The following is a 24163-nucleotide window of genomic DNA, read 5'->3' as shown; positions in this document are numbered from 1 at the left end:
AGGAAATCGAAATGGTGGAGTGCCGTCTAACTGCCCCCCCACTGACGGGAGTTAATTGCCTATCCCTATCCCCCCGCAAATTCCAGTACAATCCCTCCATCCACCCGATTTACAGCCTGCCTCGGCTATCTCACCTCTAACTACCCAAGAGTCTGCTGTGGAGACCCAGGAAAATGTTACACAGACTCCAGAACTTACACAGCCTCTCTTAGATAGGTCTGTACCCAACCCAGAGCACAACACAAAGGGTAAAAGAAAACGAGGTGAGGCAAACATAAGGAACAAACGGGCCCGCATCTTGAATTCCCCCAATCATGTCGCACCAACTCGGAACAAGGACTATATATTAGCCCAAGCATCTATCAATGACCGCCCAGAAATTGATTATATAATTGAACATATAAAAGACGAGCTCTCCAAAAGGCTACACCCTTAACAACTCGCCTACAAGCCATTGAGGAGAAACTAGAAGGTTTTATTAAGTCCAAGCAGATGAAAATCCCTCCCTCACCCGACTTGCAGTATTCCTGCCGAATTCTTCCCCCGAGCCTTCTAGGCAATAGTGCCAGTAGCCTTCCCCTACCATTGGGCATGGATCATAATCCTCCAATGATCTGCCCTGATCCTTTATACCAACCAGTGAGGGCTCCAACTGTTAGGTTGGTCAATGCCTCAAAAGTCAAGTGTTCTAAGACTGCCTCTCCCTTTCCGAGGGGGAATGACGGAGCTGCTTCTTCCATTAATATGGGTACAAAATCCTACAAAGATACCCCTGATCAGAACTACCCATCAACAGATCGGATGTATAGGGTTCAAGGAACTAATCCGAGAACTTTACATCTACTGCCGGAAGCCTGCCCATACGTTCTTGTTATCACGAGTGTTCCCAAACTTAAAACCAGCATTCCCGAAACATTTACAGAACTGGAAAATAGGGTCATTCATTGGCTACACAGTAACGCTAGATTTGCATTCCATATGGTACCCTCAATATTAATGGTGAGGAGAGTGGGTTGGGTGGGTCCACTCAAGAAACCCGGCATGGGGGATTGTATTGTTATCAATTTTGATTCACCCACCCTTGTCCAGCAGCTGTCTTTGAATGTGTGCAAATCCAACCCTCTAGGGGGAGAAGTATCTCTGTGTAGACTCCAGGCTTTCTACCCTCATAAAGTTTTACCAGCTATTAAGGGGGCGCCAATGCCACCCAGAGGTGCTACTAGTTCGCAGATGCAGCTTGACCCCCAGTTGGGACGTATCTCCCTTTCACCATCTCTTTCTGAAATTGATTGACTAAAAATCAGCCCTGCGCATGGCCCATCTAAGCCTCAAGGAACTAGAAATTGGGATAAGAATTATCCTATAGCCGGAAATACTGAAACACAAGGAATAGGATTAGGCAATCCTGAGGCTGATCAGATTCTTACCGTAGACATCAGAGACTCCACGCTAACCCTCACACTAGCCCAGATAGAACCCCCTAGGATGGAAAACAGTCCCCCTCTTTCCCTCTGTGATCAGAGGTTGGAGATCTGTATTTGGGGAGCTAGTAAGGAGGGTAAGGCGCATGAGATCAACCCAGCTCCGGATATAATAGGTCCCAGTAACTATGGGTCCTCTCCACCTGTCCGGGCATTCGAATCGACTATGCCAGGCCCGATCCAAATGGGGCAAGTAATATCTTGGGTGATAACGTAGCGGAAAACCCAACCGAGGCCAGTCTAGCTATGATTGAAAGGGGTACTAAACCTCCCCATGGCACTTCATTTGCAAGAGGGCACTCTACGGCTAAAGCTCCCCTAGATAAAATAGACGGTTTAGACACAGTTCTTAGCTGGAACATTGCAGGGTTGGAGAATAAAATGAGTATCCCTGAATGGGGCAAATTTATACAGGGAGTGCAGAATTATTAGGCAAGTTGTATTTTTGAGGATTAATTTTATTATTGAACAACAACCATGTTCTCAATGAACCCAAAAAACTCATTAATATCAAAGCTGAATATTTTTGGAAGTAGTTTTTAGTTTGTTTTTAGTTTTAGCTATGTTAGGGGGATATCTGTGTGTGCAGGTGACTATTACTGTGCATAATTATTAGGCAACTTAACAAAAAAAATATATATACCCATTTCAATTATTTATTATTACCAGTGAAACCAATATAACATCTCAACATTCACAAATATACATTTCTGACATTCAAAAACAAAACAAAAACAAATCAGTGACCAATATAGCCACCTTTCTTTGCAAGGACACTCAAAAGCCTGCCATCCATGGATTCTGTCAGTGTTTTGATCTGTTCACCATCAACATTGCGTGCAGCAGCAACCACAGCCTCCCAGACACTGTTCAGAGAGGTGTACTGTTTTCCCTCCTTGTAAATCTCACATTTGATGATGGACCACAGGTTCTCAATGGGGTTCAGATCAGGTGAACAAGGAGGCCATGTCATTAGATTTCCTTCTTTTATACCCTTTCTTGCCAGCCACGCTGTGGAGTACTTGGACGCGTGTGATGGAGCATTGTCCTGCATGAAAATCATGTTTTTCTTGAAGGATGCAGACTTCTTCCTGTACCACTGCTTGAAGAAGGTGTCTTCCAGGAACTGGCAGTAGGACTGGGAGTTGAGCTTGACTCCATCCTCAACCCGAAAAGGCCCCACAAGCTCATCTTTGATGATACCAGCCCAAACCAGTACTCAACCTCCACCTTGCTGGCGTCTGAGTCGGACTGGAGCTCTCTGCCCTTTACCAATCCAGCCACAGTCCCATCCATCTGGCCCATCAAGACTCACTCTCATTTCATCAGTCCATAAAACCTTAGAAAAATCAGTCTTGAGATATTTCTTGGCCCAGTCTTGACGTTTCAGCTTGTGTGTCTTGTTCAGTGGTGGTCGTCTTTCAGCCTTTCTTACCTTGGCCATGTCTCTGAGTATTGCACACCTTGTGCTTTTGGGCACTCCAGTGATGTTGCAGCTCTGAAATATGGCCAAACTGGTGGCAAGTGGCATCGTGGCAGCTGCACGCTTGACTTTTCTCAGTTCATGGGCAGTTATTTTGCGCCTTGGTTTTTCCACACGCTTCTTGCGACCCTGTTGACTATTTTGAATGAAACGCTTGATTGTTCGATGATCACGCTTCAGAAGCTTTGCAATTTTAAGAGTGCTGCATCCCTCTGCAAGATATCTCACTATTTTTGACTTTTCGGAGCCTGTCAAGTCCTTCTTTTGACCCATTTTGCCAAAGGAAAGGAAGTTGCCTAATAATTATGCACACCTGATATAGGGTGTTGATGTCATTAGACCACACCCCTTCTCATTACAGAGATGCACATCACCTAATATGCTTAATTGGTAGTAGGCTTTCGAGCCTATACAGCTTGGAGTAAGACAACATGCATAAAGAGGATGATGTGGTCAAAATACTCATTTGCCTAATAATTCTGCACTCCCTGTAGATGAACACAAAATATGCCTTTTTCAAGAAACGTGGGCACTGGAGCCCAAATATAGAATTGGTTTCAAAAGATATTGGGTCCCAGCAAGTAAGGCGAACTCCGGGAGGCCCTCAGGCGGGCTGCTTATATGGCTTAGCTGCTCCCTCAAATGCCGGATTGAAATAGTAGATATGGGCTGTCCCGATCTGATGGGTTTATCAATACCATCCCTTAAGGAGAAACCGCTCCTAATAATTAACATCTATAACAGGAGCTTGGGTAGTAAATATGAGTCAGATGCATTGACTATTTTGGATAGTTTCCTTTCCTGCAAATCCTCCTCCCATTTTATTCTTATCGCAGAGGATTTTAATGTTACTTTTGAACCCTATTCGTTGGCCCAGGAACTATACAAAGAAGAGGACGCTCATTGGGGCATTCCCCAACTGGTGTCAAGCAAAAGACCGAGAATGAACAGATTAACACATCAAGTTGTGGACATTACACTGGCACATGGCCTTCGGGCCTGTAACGGTTGTTCCCGCTCGGACCTTGACCTTCATCCTACATTTAGGGGTGGAACCCAGAAGAGCCAGATAGACTATATTTTGCTTGATATTCGGCTGTGGGGTCATATGGTTGACATGAACTTTGTAGAACTCGAGGAAAGTGATCATGAGCCACTGATTCTATCGCTTAGGAGTCTATTACCTCTACTTGAAGCCCCTTGCCCCAAGATTTACGAGCAGCAGCTTGCATTGACAAATAATAGACGAAACGTCAAATGGGAATTTGTGAGCACTGACACAGGTATAATGACATCTGTGTATAGCCAGTTGGCTGATCATATGGAGCGTATACCCCTGCTTTTAGAAGATAGTGAAGGGCTTATAGCAGCCCACACGCAACTGTTTAATTCTTTAAAACACCTTTTCACCAAAGAGATTGTCAATAAAGCAAAAAAGAAGTGTAATGCAAGGTGGTTCAGTGCCGCATGCAGGGAAGCACAGCACAAACTATTGAGAGCTTTAGGAGGGGGCCAGACAGAGCATATAAGGGAAGCAAGGAAAGATTACAAACAGGAACTAAGTAGAGCCCGCAGGAGATGGGATGAACTCAGATGGGCCTCCCTCCTGGAGTCTGCAAAAGCAAATGATACCTCGAGATTCTGGAAACTGGTGGCAGATGCTAGTGAAGAAGCTAACCGTTCGCCTGGTGCCTCAATACTCCCTGTAGAGTGGACAGATCACTTTGGCCGATTATACTCTCCCTCACATTCACCACACAGTAGTCTTTGTTCGTACAGACAACACAACTTCCATATTTTACTCACAGTAACAGAGGAGCACTCACTCTCTACTGTTGTCTGCTCTAGCACAGGGCATTTGGCGGTGGACAATCCATCACAGGGTACACTGACTGATCGAATACTCGAATGCCTGGGGGGGGGGGGGGGGGGAGGGGGGGGATGTGGTTAGTGGACAACAAATTTGTAGACCTTTTAAGCAGGATTCACCAACACTAATAGGAGTGGGAACTCCACCTACAATTTCTCTTCTCATACTTCTTTTTTCAGGTGTTTCCCCACATAGACCTCTTCACCACTGCTGAAAGCACAAAATGCCCGAGTAGGCACGCTCAGGCATCCTAACCTCAAGCAGCTCAATCTTGCGATTTGGCTCCTAGAGTTTGGCTACCTCATCCTGCCTTCATAATGTATAACCATCCTTAAGGAGGCACGCAGGCCTACCATCAACCCTTGCTGTGCAGCGAAACGGGAAAGGCTTGTGCACTACTGTCTTCTTAGACAATTGACCCTCTCTAGGCACCTGTCCAAGATATTATCTGTTATCTTCACTTGCAGAAGTCCGGGTTCGTTTATACTTCAATCAGACTTCCCTTGGCTTCTCTCACTGCTTATAGGAAGCAGGATTCTGGTTGTAGTACCCCTCTCCACTTTTTGCCTGCTGTCAGTGGGGTTAGACTATAGTACACGGGAATCCTGCTAATCTGGACCTCAGTGTCTGTGCTCTCTCCTCTAAATTTGGTTGCTGGTAAACTTGTGCGCCCCACAATTGGTATACTGGTGCACCCATGTAAGTCTCTAATATATCTTACTTAGGCACCCAGGACATTGGTACACCAGGGGCCTCCCATGGGCTGAAGCATGTGTTGTGCCACCCATGGGAGCCCATGCAAACTGTGTCTGCAGGCCTGCATTGCAGCCTGGGTGAAATGGTGGATACACCTTTCACTTCAGATATAAGGCTTGCCTTATATTGTGGTCACAGCACTTGGTCACTGTAAGTCACCCTCTGGTAGGCCCTTTAGCACAAGGGCAGGGTGCATGTCCCTAAGTGTAAGAGTAGTCCTGCATGAGCAGGGTACCACTACAAACCCCAGACTCCATTCCCTGGGCATCGTAAGTGCGGAGAAGCCATCTTAAGGTATGTAGTGGACAATGGTCAACATGAGTGGTCAACTACATAATGGCTTCTCCGAACCTAGGCATGTTTAGTAACAAACATGTTGGAATCGTGCAACTACACTGATTCCAGTGGTAGTTGCATGATCTCATGTTCACTTTGGGTTCCTTAGAGCAGTGGTTCCTAATCTTTTGACTTCTGTGGTCCCCCACTTTATCAGTACTGGAACCCGGAGACCCACACTAAATGATTATTGGAACCTGGGGACCCTCTAATGAGTCATTACTGAAAAATGGGGACCTAATCCGTTAATATTAAAATTTCTAAGCTGTCGGGGACCACCTGAGGAGTCTTCGCGGACCCCCATGGGTACCCGGGCCACAGTTTGGGAACGACTGCCTTAAAGGATCCCCCAATTCTGCCTGTACAGCCTTACGGGGTCTGGCTGCTAGCCCATGCTGTTGCCATCAGACACTGTTCTGCCCTCCTGCAGATGAACCCAACTCAAGCAGGGGAAGGCAGAACAAAGGATTTCCGGCAAGAGAGAGGTGTGACAACGTCTCCCTTTGCTATAGGTGTCACTGGGCAGGGATGGGTGTCCTGTGAGCACTACCAGACTGCTTTTGAAGGGCACATTTGGTGCTCTTCTTTTATAATCCAATTTGAACCAGTTCAGGAACTCCCAGTTCCTACTCTGGCGCAAAACTACACAAAGGACAGGGTACTGACCACCCTCCTGTCCAGCTCCCTCCACTAGGGAGGTGCATAGAACTCTGGTAGGTGGCCAGTTGAATCTGCCATCTTGGAAACAAGGTAGACAGAGGCCCTTGGGAGCAACTGACTCGTTAGGCCAGGTAGATGAACTTCCTGACCCCCTCTGATAGGTGGGTCACCACAGAGAGTGACCAACCCCCTTTTTAGGGCTACTTAGGGGCTCCCCCGAGGGTGGGTCCTCAGATTCGTCAAGCAAGACTCTGCAAGGAACTCTCTGCAAGACATCTGCTCCTGACCCCAGAGCTGCTGCTGGTCTGCTTTTGGAACTGAAACAAGACTGTATCCAGTTGGGAGGGCTCCCACTGCAACATTGATTCTCCAGCAAAGATTTCTGCAACATCTGTGGCTGTGCATCCTCCAGGGTCACAAGGACTCTGTTTGCATCCAAGAAGCAAGAAGGAATCTCCCTTGGAGTGAAGGAGTCAACCCCCCTGCATCCGCAGGCACCTCCAGACGGCGACCAGCTTGTGGACCATGCTGTCTCATGGAGAACGAAAAGGTTCTGCTCACAGGTGGTGGTTCTGTGGTCCTCTCTGGGTTCCCCTTGTCTTCTGTCCAACTTGGGAGACAGTGGGCCCTTGCTGCAGCCACTGAAATGGAACCCCTGTGCACCATGACTATTGCACTTGCCAAGGCTTGTTGGCTCTTCCTCCAGGAGATCATCAGGCTCCAGCAATCTGCCACTCAAAGATCAGTTTCCACTCTGCATCTCCTGTTTTGTTGTACTGCGGTGGCCTCCCTCCGACTCCGTGTGCCTGCTGCCAGTGGGTCACTTGTGGGGGCGTCTCCAACTCCAGTTAGCTTTCCTCCCTGCTGAAGGCCTGCCCCGACTCTCATCTAAGGGTCCAGTGACTAGACCGCGAAAGCAGCTGGACAACTGAGGCTTCCATTGACTCCAACAAGGGTTTCTGATGCCAATTCACCCCTATGCACCTGGGCTCCCTGGTGTAGGTACTCTGGTCTTCTGGGTATCCACAGCTGGGGGCACTCTCTAACCTTCTTTGTGCCAACTGGTTTCCTCAGGGTCCACTGGACAGGTCCTGAATCAATAAAAATCCAACTGCAACAGACTGTGTTAGCCTATGGGACACCCTGCTCAATGCCAACTCTGCACCTGGGCGCCTGTGGGATTTCTGGTATTTACCTCTGGTGTGATTTCTTACTTCCCTTGCCTCTGGGATTCTAACACACTTACCTCAGTCGAGCATCCCCATTCTTGTACCACTTTCTTAGTATATGGTTTTCCCCCCTCCCCCCCTTCCCCCTCATAGGGCTCCATATATGTTTATGCTTTTCCTACTTGTTACTAAGTGTATATTTTGTGTGTAGATATCGCCAAATGGAGATTATACCAACGTTAGAGTATTCTTAGTGTTGTAATAAATAATACTTTATTCATGCAATACCTGGTGGTGTTCTTTCTTGTGTACAGTTACTGACTGAATATTGTTGTATTGCAAGTGCTTTACATTGCTCCTGGATAAGCTTTAGCTGCTCACCACAGCTACCCCTAGAGAGCTTTTGCTATCTGGACACCTAAACACCATCACTAAGGGTTGCATGGACACATTATAGGGTGCCACACTATATAGGTGTACACCATAAACTGAGACAGCCTCCTACATCGCTCACCTGCAAAATAGTAACATACTTCACTATTTAGGGTTCATGTTATCAAAGTATTTATGTAGGGGCTCAAAAGTCATTCTGCTGTGAGTGCCACCTGCCTCTGTATGGAAACTGAACATTGCTTTAACAAGACTTATGGGCCTTCTATTTTTAGCCACTCTACTGTTACGTTTTGCAGTTTTTTCCTGGAAGGTAGTATTACTAGTAGCTATCACCTCCCTTGGGCATGTGAGTGAGCTTCAGGCTCTCACTCTGCAGGAACCTTTCTTCCAAGCCCACAATGATAGGGTAGGCCTTAGGACACACCCTTAGTTCCTTTCTAAGGTAATCTCTAGGTTCCACCTTAACCTAGCCATTAAACTTAGAGTCTTCTTCCCACATCCAGAATCATTTGCAGAAACGGCTTTTCACAAGCTAATGGTCAAAAGAGACCCTATTTCTTATGTTGATTGAACAAAATCTTTGCATAAGACACAACAGTTCCTTGTCGCCTTTTCCAGCTCATACAACTGATGTGCTGTCTCTAAAGCAGGAATAACATGCTGGTTAGTCAGATGTATTCACCCATCATGCCAAAGCCAAATGATTGTTGCCTATAACTCTTAACCCACAGAAAAGGAGCCTGTATGGCCTTTTTGGGTAACATTTGTAAAGGAACTACCTGGTCTTCCCCACACACCTTTACCTAGCACTACTGTGTGGATGTTTTATATCGCCAACAAGCCAATGTTGGTCAAGCTGTCCTACATATCCTTTTTCATTCTTCTTCAACATCCTGTGGCTAGCACTGCTTTACAGTCTATGCACAGCATGTGCATCTACGTCTACTCATGCTACAAAGAGAAAATGTTACTTATCCTGTAAGCTTCTGTTCATGGCATGTAGTGCTGTAGATTCAGATGCACTCACCCTCTTCCCTGGAAGCCTTTCGATGTTGCAGACACTTCATTTCTTCTTTTTTTGCATGGTCCTCTTCTGTATCTCTATGCTCCACCTACATACTCACCATCTGTGCGGAAAAACCACAATGTGACGATGGAGCCAGTGCCCATGAGTGTGTCCAACAATAGGTGGAGTCACTATACCTCGTGACTTGAAGACTTCTTTGAAGAAAAACAACTTGCACATTTCACAAGACTACATGCCATAAACCTATCCTTACAGAGTAAGTAAAATTCTCCCCCTAGCACATTTGCCTTTTACTGTTGATTGTCTTCAGTTTTGCGAACAGCAGAAATCAAATTTGAAGTGGCCCTTTAGTATAAGGGTTACAGTTAACCGCTAAGCATTCAGATTAGATGGAATAAAATACTCACTGCTGGAATACTAGTTCCTCATAATAGGACAAACATCAAGGCAATTGTTGATGTAATGAGTGAGTTCCTTGATATTATCAAGTGGCTATGCTTCACAGGGCCCAAACCATTCAAACAGGCTGTGCACAGGTGCTGCACACTTACACTAGTCCTTTCTGAATTGATTCTTCTGCCCAAAGATTCTTCATCTTTGAATATCCCAGTCACCACTCACTGGTAAGGGACACTGGCTCCAACTCCGCACCAGAAATGGGGTTAAGGTTACCGTCACTGGAGCCATATAGCACCCACCCTGGAACCCTGACGTAATTTCAGTTTTTTGTCTTCAGCTTTTGACAAGGGTCTGAAGCTTTTCTCCTTAAATATAAGTTGAAGAGATTTTGGTCTCTAAATTGTTTTGCGTTAGTGCTAGGGTCATGGCCCCACCAAAGAAGTCGGAGTTCAAGCCATGCCTCAGTTGTGATGAGCAAATGTCCATCACAGACCCACACAAAGACTGTGGCGTTTCGGCTCCACACACGACTCCTTGTAATGTGACCTTTGGCTCCACATAAACCCCTAGGCCATCAAAAAGCCTGATGTTACGTTTTGTATGGCCCACGCCAGATATGACCATAGAGGTCGCTGATGGTCAAGAGCTAGAACAAGATCTAGATCACTTTCTCGTTCTTCCCCTTCTTATTACTCTGCAAGGAAAAAGAAGCGCCAGGAATAAAACAGCAGTGCTCCACTACTCATATAAGATAACTCCTCCAACTTCACCACCAGCATTTTCCTCTCTAGAGTTAGTGATATCTCCTTAGACTTAGTTAGCGCCGCCTGGCCTGGTGCAGACGCTGCCGCCTCCTCCTCCTGTGCAGAGATTGAAGGCGGATTACCAGGAGTTCCTAGCATGGGGTACCAACTTGTCCTTCTGTATTCAGTCCATGTTCAACATATTCTGGAAGATTGAATGGAATGCTTCAATACTCCAGTTGCAAACCAGCCTTTAGTGCTCCGCGGTTTTTTTCATGGCACCACCTAAATTCGGCCCTCTACCAGGCCCCTTGTTAGAGCTGCGCACTCCAGATCCAGTGCGGACACTGGACCACCTCCAGCACTACCTTTGTGTCCATCTACAGTACTAATATCACCATCTGTGGTACTTCTGTAGCCCTCTCACCACATGAGCATTTGGTGAAGAGGATGAGATCTCACAGAGGCTTAGTGCCAGGTCTGGGTAGAAGGAGCTAGGGCCCAAAGACACTATACATGATCTCTTTTTATCATACTCCGAGCAACAGTACCCATATGGTCAAGGAGATGCAAATTGCATTGACCCCTTGTCTTTCTCTGATGCTTTGGATCTGTTGGCTCTTCGGTGAACTGGATACATTGCCTGGCATATAGATTAACCCAGTCCCTGGTCTGGCACCTCTGGAGACATCTAGTTTTCATGTAGTTCCTAAGAAGGGGGCTGAAGTATTAGAACTCCCCCCTTCCTTCAGTGGCATGTCGGACAAACATCTTGACGTCTTACGAGTCATCTGCCACTGTGGTGGAGCCCCTGTTGCCTATCAATGAGGCCCTTATTGAGGCGGTTAAAGAAGCAAACTACATGTCCAGTGGTTGACCAAATAGTAGCACAATGTTTCAGACCTACCCTTGGCGACCCGGCTTTCATATACCTGCATCTGTTGCCAAAGATTTTGGAGGTTGAGCCTTTCCAACTAAAAAATGTACTCCCAGAGCTTTTCCTACTCCCTCCTCTAACAGGGAAACATACAAATTTGAAACTGTGGGAAACACGTTTTTTTTTCTGCAGACAGTTTATCATTGCGTTCACTGGATGCTGCTTGTCTTTTAGGATACAACACCTACACCTTTTCGATCTTGGCTGCATTGTGTCATACCTACCGGAATAGCCTTGTGGGCACTTTACAAAAGTAGTTTGTGATGGGCAGGATGTGTCCTGTCACATTATCAATGCAGGCACAGACACTGTGAATTGTTTTAAAAGAAGGCAGGGAGACAGGGAGATCTCTGGGACTGAAGTTGAGCAAAAAGAAATTTTGCTCAGTTCGCAGAACCAAATCCTTTGGTAGGAGCTTTCGGTAATTTTTCCCGGCTGTACAACACCAAGAAAACCCCACTCCTATCAGACGTCTTCCTCGTCATCTTCTTTCCCCGCTGCACAAGGGAAGCCTCCATAGGTCCTCTGTGAAAGAACACATGATGCTGGTGGGAGAACAGGTGTCCTGTTTACTATGAGCCTGGCAGGCCATTACTAAAACCAGTTCTAGAGGGCTTACACACTCAGGAACCCATGGTTAATACCCTAGTTCTGTGTCTGGGATTTGATTCAGATGGGTATTAAACACTCATTTAAGGGTTGGGCCAACATACATTGCAGTGAGTGTATGAACCCTTAATTTATATGGCAAAATGTATTTGTGCGCATTCTGATAAAATATAGTCTCTTCAGTATGGAATCTGGATATATTTTTCTTTTTTATTCCTCAAGTATATGTTGAAAAACTTAGGTTATAGTCCTAAATAGACTATTGATTTTTTTTTTTTTTTTAAACGTGCATCATGTTATTAACTCCTTTTGCAGCCAACATGTGTTTCGTCCCTTTAAAATGGCATGCAAGACTGGGGCTTTATCAAGGATGAAATAACACAAAATAAGCAGAAAGAAAAAGCAAAGCATATCATCATCCTATTGTCATTTAAATTAAAAAATATTTCGAAAATGGCCATGCTTTGAGAAAACACCGTCAATGTGTCAGAAAACTTGACCATGTGCTCCTTAGTCTTATCGTACATAGTTACGTTATAAGTAAGAGATAGGTAAGAGTGGACATAGAAAATAAATTATGATAAGCTGTTAGAATAAGGAGAATGCATTTTAAATGATAAATATAAATTTTATTTGGATTTGAAGACCATCATAGTAAATGCAGTGTCATAAGACAGAAGATACAATTTTTCCCCTGAAATGTAAATATTTAGAAGTAATGTCTCTGTATTCCAGTTGATACAACTGGAACAAGAGAAAGGGAGGAAAAATCAATGCTCAGAAAGATGCTCAATAGTAATAAATACAGTCTGCCTTGCTGTAAAAGTAAGTACCACAATAGGTCAACTTATAGAAGAACATTTTTAAACCAGTCAATGAAGCGGACTTTCTTCAGGAAACAAGGGTCCATGGATAAACAGACAAAGTTAGGAAAGGAAAAAAAAGTTAAATAGAGGAATACATGAGTGTTTTGCATGGAGCTTACCAGTCACAGGCGCAAATTCCCCTCACGATCTGAGTGTCTCTGCGGTCCTATATAATAACATAATGTCATTGTGGTCTTTCACAAATGTAGCTGTCTGAGTGTGGCGTCATTTCTAAAAGAGCCTAAACGAGTCCTATGTCACTGTCCAAAACCGATGTTTATGAAAAAGATTGCAATTAGGCGCTATCTTGAGCTTACTCAGGACCATTGGATCCATATAGAGATTCCGTATTTAAAGGTCAAATGAGTATTCTGAGAATCTACAGATATTTTTAAGAAGAAAGAAACAAAGGGGCAAATATGGTAAGGATGAAGCAAAAGTACTTTGTTATTATTCCAGACCAATAAGCAAGATTATTTAGCAGGCGCCGTCTTTGGTGTGTTATAAGCCACGATGAATGCTAGTTGTGAACGTCATCCTATGAGTGAAGAAAAGCGTATAGACATGAATGAAGAACAAAGACACAAGAACGTTATGTTGGGCAAGCGCCATATTAACTACCTGCTTGTTTAAAGTTTGTCAAACTAGGTCCATTTAGGTATCGACCCTTATATCAGTTAAAAAAAAAAAAGTTAAATAAAACAAAAAGAAAGGATAGGAGTGCGAAAGCGCAAAGAAACTACGGTGCAATTAGTAGATGAAGAATTTAACCTACTTGAGCATGTAACTGGAAATTAAAAATACAAATTATTAACTTCTATATTTCTACAAATACAATTCAGGAAGTTTGAGAAGAAAAATGTGTACTCACTCAAAATATAACATAGCTGTCAAAAACATATCGAAATGGGATAATCATAATCATAATCACAAAACAAAATAATACGTTATTTAGCAATGTGGTATATCCTCTTCATAGTAACCGGTTATGCAGTTCTCTGTCCTTGTTAAGCTCATGTCTAACAGTTTCCAGTCTCCATATCAGTTTACTGTCTCTTTTACGAAGGCCACTTTGCGATGCCCTCCTTGTGGATTCATTTTAAGTTGCTCAATCTCATAAAGGGAAAAGGTGCGTTGATTTATGTGATGCTGTTCATAATGCTCCACCAAAGGTAATACTTTCTGTTTTTTTAATGTTCTCGGGTCCTTGTTTTAGTGGGCGGGTTGTGCTCCCTATATAAGATTGACTGCAGGGGCATGTGATCACATAAATAGCTTATGTACTTTCACAGTTAATGTAGTCTTTAATGTAGTACTTGTGTCCATTAATGGTTGTTACCAATGTTTTGATTTTTTCCCAATTTACAGATCAAACAGTTGGCACAACTATAAAAACCTTTTGGTTTATCCAAGAATGTGCCTCCTTTTTTCCTTTTGTCCAGAAAGAGAGATTGGCATAATTTTTTTACACTGGTTGGATGCTCTCCAGAAGCTAATCCAGGGATGGGTTTGTAAGCTGCTTTATAGTGATGAGTTGTTTCTTAATAGTGATCAGTGTTGGCGTAATATTTTTCTGGTATAATAATGACAGTTGTCAATCTAGTGAATCTTATCTGGTGTGTTAATAGTTTTGCTTATATCGTCTTGCAAAAGGTCACTTCTATTCATCCATTCAAATTCTTTCATGGTCTGAGAAAAAGTGGCTGGGTTGAAACCCCTGTTTGTTAACATAATGCTGATCTATGTAGCTTGCTGTAGATAGTCAGCCTGTTTGCTGCAGTTTCTATGGGCACAGTGGAACTCGCCTTCACAGATATTAGAGATAGTGGTCATTCGGGTGATAGCTAGTGGCATGTAGGATTGACTTGGATGCCATAGACTTACATTGTATATCACTATGTAGTTGGTTGTTTTCCACAAAAAGAATTCAATCTATGTATTCAATTTCCCTTTTGGAGATAGAGGATGTCACGGTGATGCTCCATTTGTTATCAGATAAAGCATTGGTGTAATCGAATAAGGGGAAGATGGAGCATTGCCAAATTAGCAGTATGTCATTCAACTAACAATCCCAGAAAATGGGGGTCTCTCATTCTGCTGCCAATATTTTTCGACTCCCCTGTCCTCCCCATTACTGGGCAGGGGTAGGGTGGTGAAAAATGTTCTCCCATCGCCGTTTATTGTCGTTGTAGGCAGAACAGTTGCCGATTATGAAAATGTTATTTATTAGGTAGAATTCAAGCATCTCAACAGTCATCTGGTATCTTTCCAAGAGGTGAACTGAGCTTTGCAACAAGATCCCTTTTTGCCAACTATAAATGTCAGTTTATATACTTCCATTAAGCACTAAGATGGGCTAGAAGCAATAACAAAAGCATTAGCAACACGATCAGTACACATCTTGGAAAGAAAACAGATGATTGTTGATATGCTGGAAATCTGCCTAACAAATAACTTTTTCATATGTAACAACAGTATCTACCTACTATGACAAGGGATGGGTATCTGGGCCACCGTATGCCTGCCTAGTATTGGGGAAAGTTAAAACATAGTAGCTGTGGAACGAACGATTTGAGAATCTAAGGGCTAACATTTTCTGGGGTCATTACATTGATTAGCATCAATATGTTATTTGGCAAGGCTCAATCTCCCCCCTTAAAGGAATTGATCCTTTATTTGATAACAAATAGGGCATCACTGTGACATCCTCTATTTCCAAAAGGGAAACTGAATACCTAGGTTTAACTCCTTATGTGGAAAACAACCAACAACATAGTAAAATACGTCAGAAATCTACAGCATCCGGTTACAATGATATGTTTTTGACAGCTATGTTCTATTTTGTTAAAATGGTAAATCAATGTAAATTTGCTGTTATTGCTGTTGAGCTCGTTATGAGTTGTAATCACCATTCTGTTTTTTCCTTCTCAAACCTACTTCTTAATTGTGTTATGTTTAGAAATTTAGACCTTTATAGTTTTTACTTTTAGCTTTTAGTTATTTGATCGAATAGGTACATTTTTAATCTACTAATTGTATTATAGTTTATTTGTGCTTTCACACTCTTATCCTTCCTTTTGCTTTATTTAATGTTTTCAATTTAAGGGTCTGGACCCTGATGCTCCAGTTTTGACAAACTTAAAGCAAGTAGGTAGTTAATAAGGCGCTTGACCAACATAACGTTCTCGCGTTTTTGTCTTTTGTTTATTTGTATACCTTCCCCATCACTCTTAGGATGATGATAATGTTGGACCTGGCCCTTTTTGCAGGGCTATCCCCAAACATTTGCCTTCTTCATCCTATTTTTTTCTTACCTTTTTTTGTTGGCTTTAGGATTCTGGGCACTTTACCACTGCTAACCAGTGCTAAAATGCATATGCTGTCTGTCTAAAATGTATTGGTGATTAGTTTCTCTAGTGTAGTGCGCCAGGTGTGCCCAGGGTCTTTAAATCAAATGCTACTGGTAGACCAGCAGCAATGATTGTGCCACCCACATGAGTAGGCCTGAAAGCATGTCTCAGGCCTGCCATTGCATTGTCTGTGTGTGCAGTTGTAAACTGCCACGTCCCCCTGGCAAGTGCATACACTTGCCAGGCCCAAACCTTCTCTCTTATTACCTAAAGTGGGCCCAAGGTAGCCCCATGTGAAGGGTGCAGTGTATTTAAAAGGTAGGACATGTACTGGTGTGTTTTACGTGTCCTGATAGTGAAATACTGCTAATTTCAGTGTTCACTGTTGCAAGGCGTATCTCTCCCATAGGGTAACATGGGGATTCCCTTGAAATAACTTTTAAGTGTAGTTTCCATTGGGAGAAGATAGAGGTACGGAGTTTGAGGTCTCTGAACTCACAATTTAAAAATACATCTTCTGGTGAAGTTGGCTTTTGAATTAGAAGTTTGAATATGCTACTTTTAGAAAGTGGCCATGTTCTTGCTTAACATTCTGCACCTCTGCCTGTCTGTGGAATATACGTCTGGGTCAGGATGACAGTTGGACTGTTTGTGCATTCACTCTAGACAGTCACGCACAGGGAGCTGAGAGGTGCCCTGCATGTCCTAATGGCCCATCACCAAGGTGATGGGGTCTTCCTGAGCTAGAGAGGTGGGAGGGGCTGACACAGCATCTGAATAGAGCTGTGCCTGTCCACACACAAAGCAGTCTACAACTCTCTGGAGTGTGTCTGGGGCCAGGGCAGGGAAAGGTAGAGTCTTGTGCACTACAAAGACTTCTCTTTGACGTTTGCTTACTTAGAAGTCCAGTTCTATACCCATTTGTGTCTTTGGACACAACATTGTTAGAACACTTCTGGACTAAGGACTTTCTGCCAGGAAGAAGAGCAGGATGCTGTGGGAGGGACTGCCACTCTGTTGATTTGTTGTGCTGGCCTGCTGCTTCTGTACTGGGAGTGAAAGGACTTGACTTTGCTGTCTACATTCAGATTTCTAAGGTTCTCCCAGGGCTTGAACTGAGTTTGCCTCCTGTTAAGAAGTCTCAGGGACATCAAAGACTTCATCTGCCAGTGCCTGGGTTCTTCTGCTGACAGTCCTGACTTGCCAAGTGGTGCCAGCTCCAGGTCCTGGACCCTTGAAAGTTTAAGCTGGTGACCTGAAGGAGAAAATCCACACACTGACACACCATGGCTGAAAAATCAATACAGCGCCTATCCCGCAGTTGGGTAATTGATGCAGCATCAGTCTTACAGCTGCAAAATCCACGCAGCGCCTGTTTCACCGCGGCTCCATCAACACAGTGTGTCTGCATTTTCCACGCATTGTCTTTGGATGTACATTTTTCATTGACTCCCACGCTGCAGTAAGGAACCGAGGATGCATATCCGGAAATTGACACTTCACCTTTCCTGCGAGGAAAGAATCAACGCATTACCTCTCCTGCCAATAGTAAACCGACACATGGCCTCTCCTGTGAGGCAACAATCAACTCATCACCTCCCCTGCGCAGTAGGGAACCGACGCATTGTTTTGCTTTCGGAACCTCACCTCCCCTGTGGCACGCATTGTCTTTATTTTTTACGCTTCCCAGGTACTTTGTGATAGAAAGATATAATCATTGATTCCTATGGATTAAGACTCATTAAAACATTTAAAACGTGATATCTTTACTTGTATATGTTGTTGTTTTTTGTCATTTTGGTCTTGTTTTACTCCGATAAATATTGGCTATTTTTCTAAACTGGTGTAGTGGGGAGTGTGTGTGTTTGTGTGTGTGTACACAAAAGCTTTACACATTGCCTCTGAGATAAGCCTGACTGCACGTGCCAAGCTACCAAGGGGGTGAGCCAGGGTTAGCTTAACTGTGTGACTCCCTTACCCTGACTACAGTGAGAGTCTCTACTTGGACACAGTGACCCCATTTCTAACAGTTACCAGCCAACATTTATCATGACTTATAATACACCTAAGATGGTGCCCACTAAACAATGTTGCCTATTGGTCTACAATAGCATAGGGCTTTTGTTTCGTCCTTATTTCTAATTATTAGTGTTTACCATATTTGTCACTGTTTCCTTTTTCTTTGGAATAATTGTACATGCTCAGAATATTCATTTGACCTTTAAATACGGGACCGCTACATAAATCCTATGGTAATGTGTAAACTCAAAATGGCGGCTGATTGCAATCTTTTTCAAAAACATTGGTCTTGGACAGTGACATAGAACTCATGTTTTTACACTGTTTTAAAAATTGTGCCAGACTTTGACGCTGACAAATACAATTTGAAAAAGACTGCAGGCATGTTTTGTTATTGTATAGAAGCGCAGCAACACTACGATTATGAGGCTAATTTGTGCCTGTAACTGGTAAGCTCCATGCAGCTCATGTGTTCCTTTATTTTAATTTGCCTTCCTTTCCTACATTTGACTGTTTATCCATGGACTCTTATTTCCTGATGTAAGTCTGTTTCTTTGTTTGGTTTAAACATGTTCTTCTGTAAATCGACCTAGTATGGTATTTACTTTTAACTCAAAGCGGGCTGTATTTATTACATATAACTTCTAAATATTTACATATCCGCGAAAAGGTATCTTCTGTCTTGTGTCAGTGCATTTATTATGATGGTCTTCGAACCCTAAATTAAAATTGTTTTACATTTAGAGCGTATTCTTTTCATCCTAATTGCTTATCGTAATCACAAGCAGGAATTTGGGCAGGGGTGCTACTCTTGATACTGCTTGGTGCCCAAGAAGGATGGCAGTCTTCGTCCAAACTTCGACCACAGGATACTGAATTGGTACCTGTACAAGGATAGGTTCAGTATGCTGTCCCTGACTCCGATTTTGATAACTTTAGATGTAGAAGATTGGATGGTGCTCCTTGACCTACAAGATGCATACTTTCATATATCGATCCTGAAGTCACACAAGAAGTGTGCATTTTGAGGTGGGTTCTACTCATTACCTGTTTGCACTCCTTCCTTTCAAATTGACTTTAGCACCTTGAGTCTTCACCAAGGTGGGAGTTGTGCCATATCTTGGGAAGTTTGGGATCGCAGTGTTCCGATAATTGGAAGACCACCTGCTTAAACCAGTTTGCAGGTAGTTTCGTACCATCTGCAATCGGCAGCTTCAGTGCTGTTCTATTTGGGGTTTTCGATCCAGATCCGCTCCACCTCTTCTGGAGGCACTCCCAGCACCTTCTGTTCATAGGATCAGTACTGGGTTTGGCCACTGAGCTTTCTCTCCTCCTCAGAGGATCCGGTACATTCGGGATATGACGCCGATGTTTCGGCTGCATGCTTTTGTTCTAGTTCTGACAGTTTTGAATATGCGCAGTCTGTTGGCTTCTTGCATCATCCTGTCACTCACAAATGCTGTCACATGAGGGATCTTCAGTGGTACCTCTGCTTGCAGTGGTTACATCCTCGGGGAGATCTGGCAAAATTTGTGATCTTCTGGGACCCCACGGTAGATTTAAATGAGTGGGGATCGCAGGAGAACCCGTCTAAAGGGAGGTCTTTCTGTCACCCATCTAGAGTGGTGGTAAAGGGCACATCCACTTTCGGGGGAGGGGGGTGCACACCTGTGATAGCTGGACATCAGCGCTTCTGGTCACCAGAGGAACACAGATTACACATCAGTCATGTAGAACTTAGGTGAATCTAGCTGTTGCTCAAGGCCTTTGTTTCATCCCTTCACAGACAGGCTATTAAGATTGTGATAGACACCCAGGGGCCTTACATTCTGTCAAGAGGTGTTGAGGCTCTGGTCTTGGGTGTACCAATAAGGCTTGTCATTGGGGGCAAGCATCTGGCGGGTTCACTCAACAACAGAGTCAACTGCATCAGTCAGTGTCATCTTGCCGACCACGAGTAGTGCCTCAATCAAGAGGTGGTGCAAGACATATTTGCCATGTGGGGCATGCCTCAGGTGGATCTGTTTGCCACACATTACCTAGCCCATTGCCTAACGTTCTGTGGCTTCCAGCATCAATTGTAGGAATCCTTGAATGATGTAATTGAATCGAAGTGAAGGTTCCCAATCCTTCAAACATTTTCCCCATACCATTGATTCCTCTGGTTCTGTAGAAGATTCACAGGACTGGGCGGATGCTATTCTCAGCGCCCGGCACTGTCCGCGAAAGGCGTGTTACACACACCTCCTGCACAGTTTCCTGTGTGCTCCCGTTCGTCTCCTGCTCAGAGTGGATCTTCCCTCTGTCAGAGGGCCAAGTCTGATTTACAGGATTTCCTTGCGTAATTCTTTTTTCTTCAGACACACATCATACGGGGAATATTGCTTGTGATTCAATGCAAAGGTGAGGAATCTGCAGGCCTAAGTATCAGAAGAAACAGTTGGTTACCTTTGGTATCGGTCTTTTGGATGAATACACTCTCTTCCTGGAGATTCCTCCCCAGACTCGCATCCTTCCCCTTTCTGATGGAAATGTAAAAGCCTTATAAAAAGGATACCAGATTAGTTTGTTGCACTGCACCTGTTTTCGCTCTGGACATTCTTCAGTGGCTGAGGTCATTGTCCAATGTTGTAACTTGTGGTTGGCTGAAGCAAAACGTGAATGACATTTGAACAAACCAATGAATTAAAAGGTCAAACAAAACGTCCTTTATTGTATGTGTATATGTATTCATTTTTTAAATTTATTAATTGTTAGGATTACATGAGACCAGGGAGAGACCGCTCAAGCTGTCTCTGAAGCAGACCTAAAGAGCTTGAGCAGCAGCGTTCTATCACCATTGACTTATCCTAATCATCTGACAAACAAAAAAGAAGAAAGGAGTTAAATCTGAAGTGTAATTTATACTAGAATAAATGCGTGCAGCCTACCAAAGAGTGTGTCTGTATTAAAATACAAGCATGTGTGAAAGGTCAGGATGATTCAGCCAGTCACCCCCCACAAGATGTGATACATTTTAAAATCATGCTAACACCAACCATAAACTAGAGTGATGAAGGCCTTTATAACTTTCAGTGCTTATATGTGCTCATTGGCCAAGGTCATCATGTATTCGAACCTGAGTGCAAAACTTTTTTCTGAAGACTGTTCTGTAATCAAACGTGGAAAACCAAACGTAGGCCAATCAGGTGCAGTTGAGTGATTCGTAGTAAACAGGTACTCATTTGGGGCAAAATGATAGGCTGTACGTTGGCAAAAAAACCCTCCCCCCCGTAGACTGATCTTACCCGCTCTAAAGAGGTTTTTTATGTGCACGTATAACAAAGCAACAAGCAAAGAGACTGAGAACTTCTTCCAGTAGACCTTTTTACAATAAGGCATATTATCAAAGCTTCACATCCATATTCCCTTGAGGGGTCACTTGGGCAGTGTTCTTTACATCTGCCTGCACAGGCCAGCTGTGTACAAGTTCCACCCACCTTGCCACCACCACACCGGCATGTAGAATGAAGCAGGCAACTTTGGGCCAACATGATTTAGGAGAAGTTCATCAATAAGTGGCGTTCACTGCTTGTCATGTCAAACGTGATCCGTCTAGTCAAGCATTTTAGCAAGACAGCAGTGACTGCAGATGTCTCAGGGGTTATACATTTTGCTGTCATGTAAAGCTACTAAAGCTTTCTACCTTTGTTCAGTAGGGACTACGATGATTGTCAAAGTGGGGCGAGGGTGCTTGAGGGCCCTATTACACAGGATTGCTTACCCAGCTGCCTTGGGCTATACTAAGTACTATTATGTGTCGCACGTGAAAATCTGAAGACTTACTCATTCTGCAGGTTTAGTTATGTTGTGTGCCACAGGGGGGTTTACAGTGTGGTATCTCTACAGATACATAGGCTGCACTCAATCTCCACAGGAGGTCAATGTGGACAGCTAGGAATGAGATGATCTCTTGCAGTGGCAACGTAAAGTACTTTGATAATGTTGTCAAATCTTACTTTATTCTTCTCCATTTTTCCAGTCCGGATATGAACTCTATGGCCAGCCAATTGTTTTTCAGAACCTTTTTAGACTGGTCTACGTTTATTCTTGTATTTATTGAATATGAAAGGAATGTGGTGCAGCCACAGATGAAGTGCTGCAAAATCAGTGTTGCAGGTATTCAGCGTACGCTTCCCGCGTCCTTACAGGAGTTTTCGCTCACGAATGAGTGACTTCACTGGAGCAGGCTTGGTACAGGCTGCCTGTAAAGGTAAATCTAGGAGTAGTACTTCCCACTCCTTCCTTTACGGATTATACACTGGGATACTCCGTAGCTCAGTCACATTCCTTGGTAAATGGTGAGTTTCTCTCCTTTTCTTATTTCTCACAACAGCATCAATCATTGACGTGTGCTCTTGGATCTTAGTCACCTTGCACTACACTGGTGATGTCTTTTAAGGGTACAGCCCACACCTAAGATGAGTCTGACTGGCTTTGTCATTGTGCAGTTTGTGGGCACATTGTTGGTGTAAACTCTTCAGCTCACTTTTCAGGTTTTCTTTAATCTTCACACTGCCGCTTGTTTCAGGTTGGAGGAATGCCCAGACTGCTCAGCGACTGGAGGAGAGAGAGCGAAGCATCAAACAGCACTTGGACAGGGCAGCCAAAGGTCAGTCCATACTATTCCCAAATCCTGATGGGATATGACTTCTTCAATCCAATGGTCTAGAACAGCAGTAATCTTGGTAGCATTGCACTTAGGTCTTTACAGAGCTGGAAGGACAATCTTAGTCATGAGACATGCCCACCTGCTTTGATGTTAGGTACTACTGGGTTCTGATGTCCTTTCTCTGATCTAGAACGCCCATAATCCTTATGCCCTGCTCCTTGGCTTGAGTCATTCTGAATCCTTGCATTCCACCACACCTCTCTCCCCTAACTCCAGCTCTGATGCCAAAACCTCCTGAGTGCTTATGCCTATTCATACTCTTGCCTGCCCCTGTGGGTCATCATATGCAGCTCGATACTTTTTTACCAACAACTCTTGAGTTCTCATTTTCCATGCCCTTCGCCTCTTGGATCATCCTATCATGCTCTCTGCACTGTTACTAGGGCAACTTGGATCCCTATACCCTGATTTTGCTCTGTTGCCAGGACCCTTGGGGGCTTTATTTCATGCCTTCTACACTGGTGCATGATCCCTTAGAACCTCATAACTAATGACTCTGAGAACAGAGTTCCTGGATCTCAACATATGCATTCTTCGCTGCTTGTGCAAGGACAATGACTCTCTTTTTAAATGACAGGTTTTTTTTTTATTTGTTTTTCCATTTAAACTGAAAATTAAGTTTATTTGCCAGATCTTTTTCATTGCCCTGCTTTTTCTCCTCCATTTATAGGTCCTCTGCGGCAGACCTTTGCACAGAATCCTTTACAGCAACGAGAAGGTGCTTCGGTTGAACCCAGCAAACAGAAACCAAAACAACCTTGGCGAGACACGATTGGCTAAAATGGCTTTGAAATGGCTAAGATACATGCTACAGCCTGATACACCATGGCCTCCTTGAACCAGGCAGAGTCCATGTTACGTGGACTTGCGGTATTACGAGATCGTAGGACTGTTGCTGTTTTTGCCTTCAGCGCCGTAAGCCAGACAGATAAAGGAGGAAACGACGGACAGACAGAGCCTTTGTCCACTTGTAAATTTTGCCACGGATGTCTAAAATAAAATACTTTGTTCTGATTTCTTTTTATAAATGCGGAAGCCCTAGATCTGTTCCCAAACAATAGCTTGGGTGTGTTTACTTCATGTGTGCTCTCCAAGGTGGGAATCCTTATTCCACTCCTGCTGTTAGGCGGTGCCTTTATCCCACCGCAGGCACTAAAATGATGTCTCATTACCTTAGGCAGGCCTTTTACCAGGTTAGACAAGTTGCTTGTCTTTTTGCTGCCACAAAGTTGATCCTATATCTCACAGCTGCAACCAGGTTGGTCCCACATCTTACATCTGCCACTAGGCTGGTCCCTTTTCTTCCCAGTACCAACATCGTAGGTTCTCACCCCGCAGTTGCCACTTGGCTAGG

The 24163-nt window shown here is 43.9% G+C and overlaps 1 protein-coding gene across 1 annotated transcript in view; it reads left to right on the top strand.

The window, feature by feature from the left end:
• Positions 1–23837, top strand: part of OXA1L (OXA1L mitochondrial inner membrane protein) — a 142922-nt gene extending 119085 nt beyond the window's left edge. Inside the window, exons 9-10 of the mRNA XM_069238249.1 lie at positions 22669–22749; positions 23480–23837. Coding sequence (XP_069094350.1) covers positions 22669–22749; positions 23480–23589 — 191 coding nt within the window. The 3' untranslated portion in view covers positions 23590–23837. The remainder of the gene's footprint in view (positions 1–22668; positions 22750–23479) is intronic.
• The last annotated feature ends 326 nt before the right edge of the window (positions 23838–24163 follow it).

This window comes from Pleurodeles waltl, chromosome 6 (genome assembly GCF_031143425.1).
Source record: "Pleurodeles waltl isolate 20211129_DDA chromosome 6, aPleWal1.hap1.20221129, whole genome shotgun sequence".
NCBI lineage: Eukaryota > Metazoa > Chordata > Amphibia > Caudata > Salamandridae > Pleurodeles > Pleurodeles waltl.
This window is presented reverse-complemented; position numbering and strand designations above follow the sequence as displayed.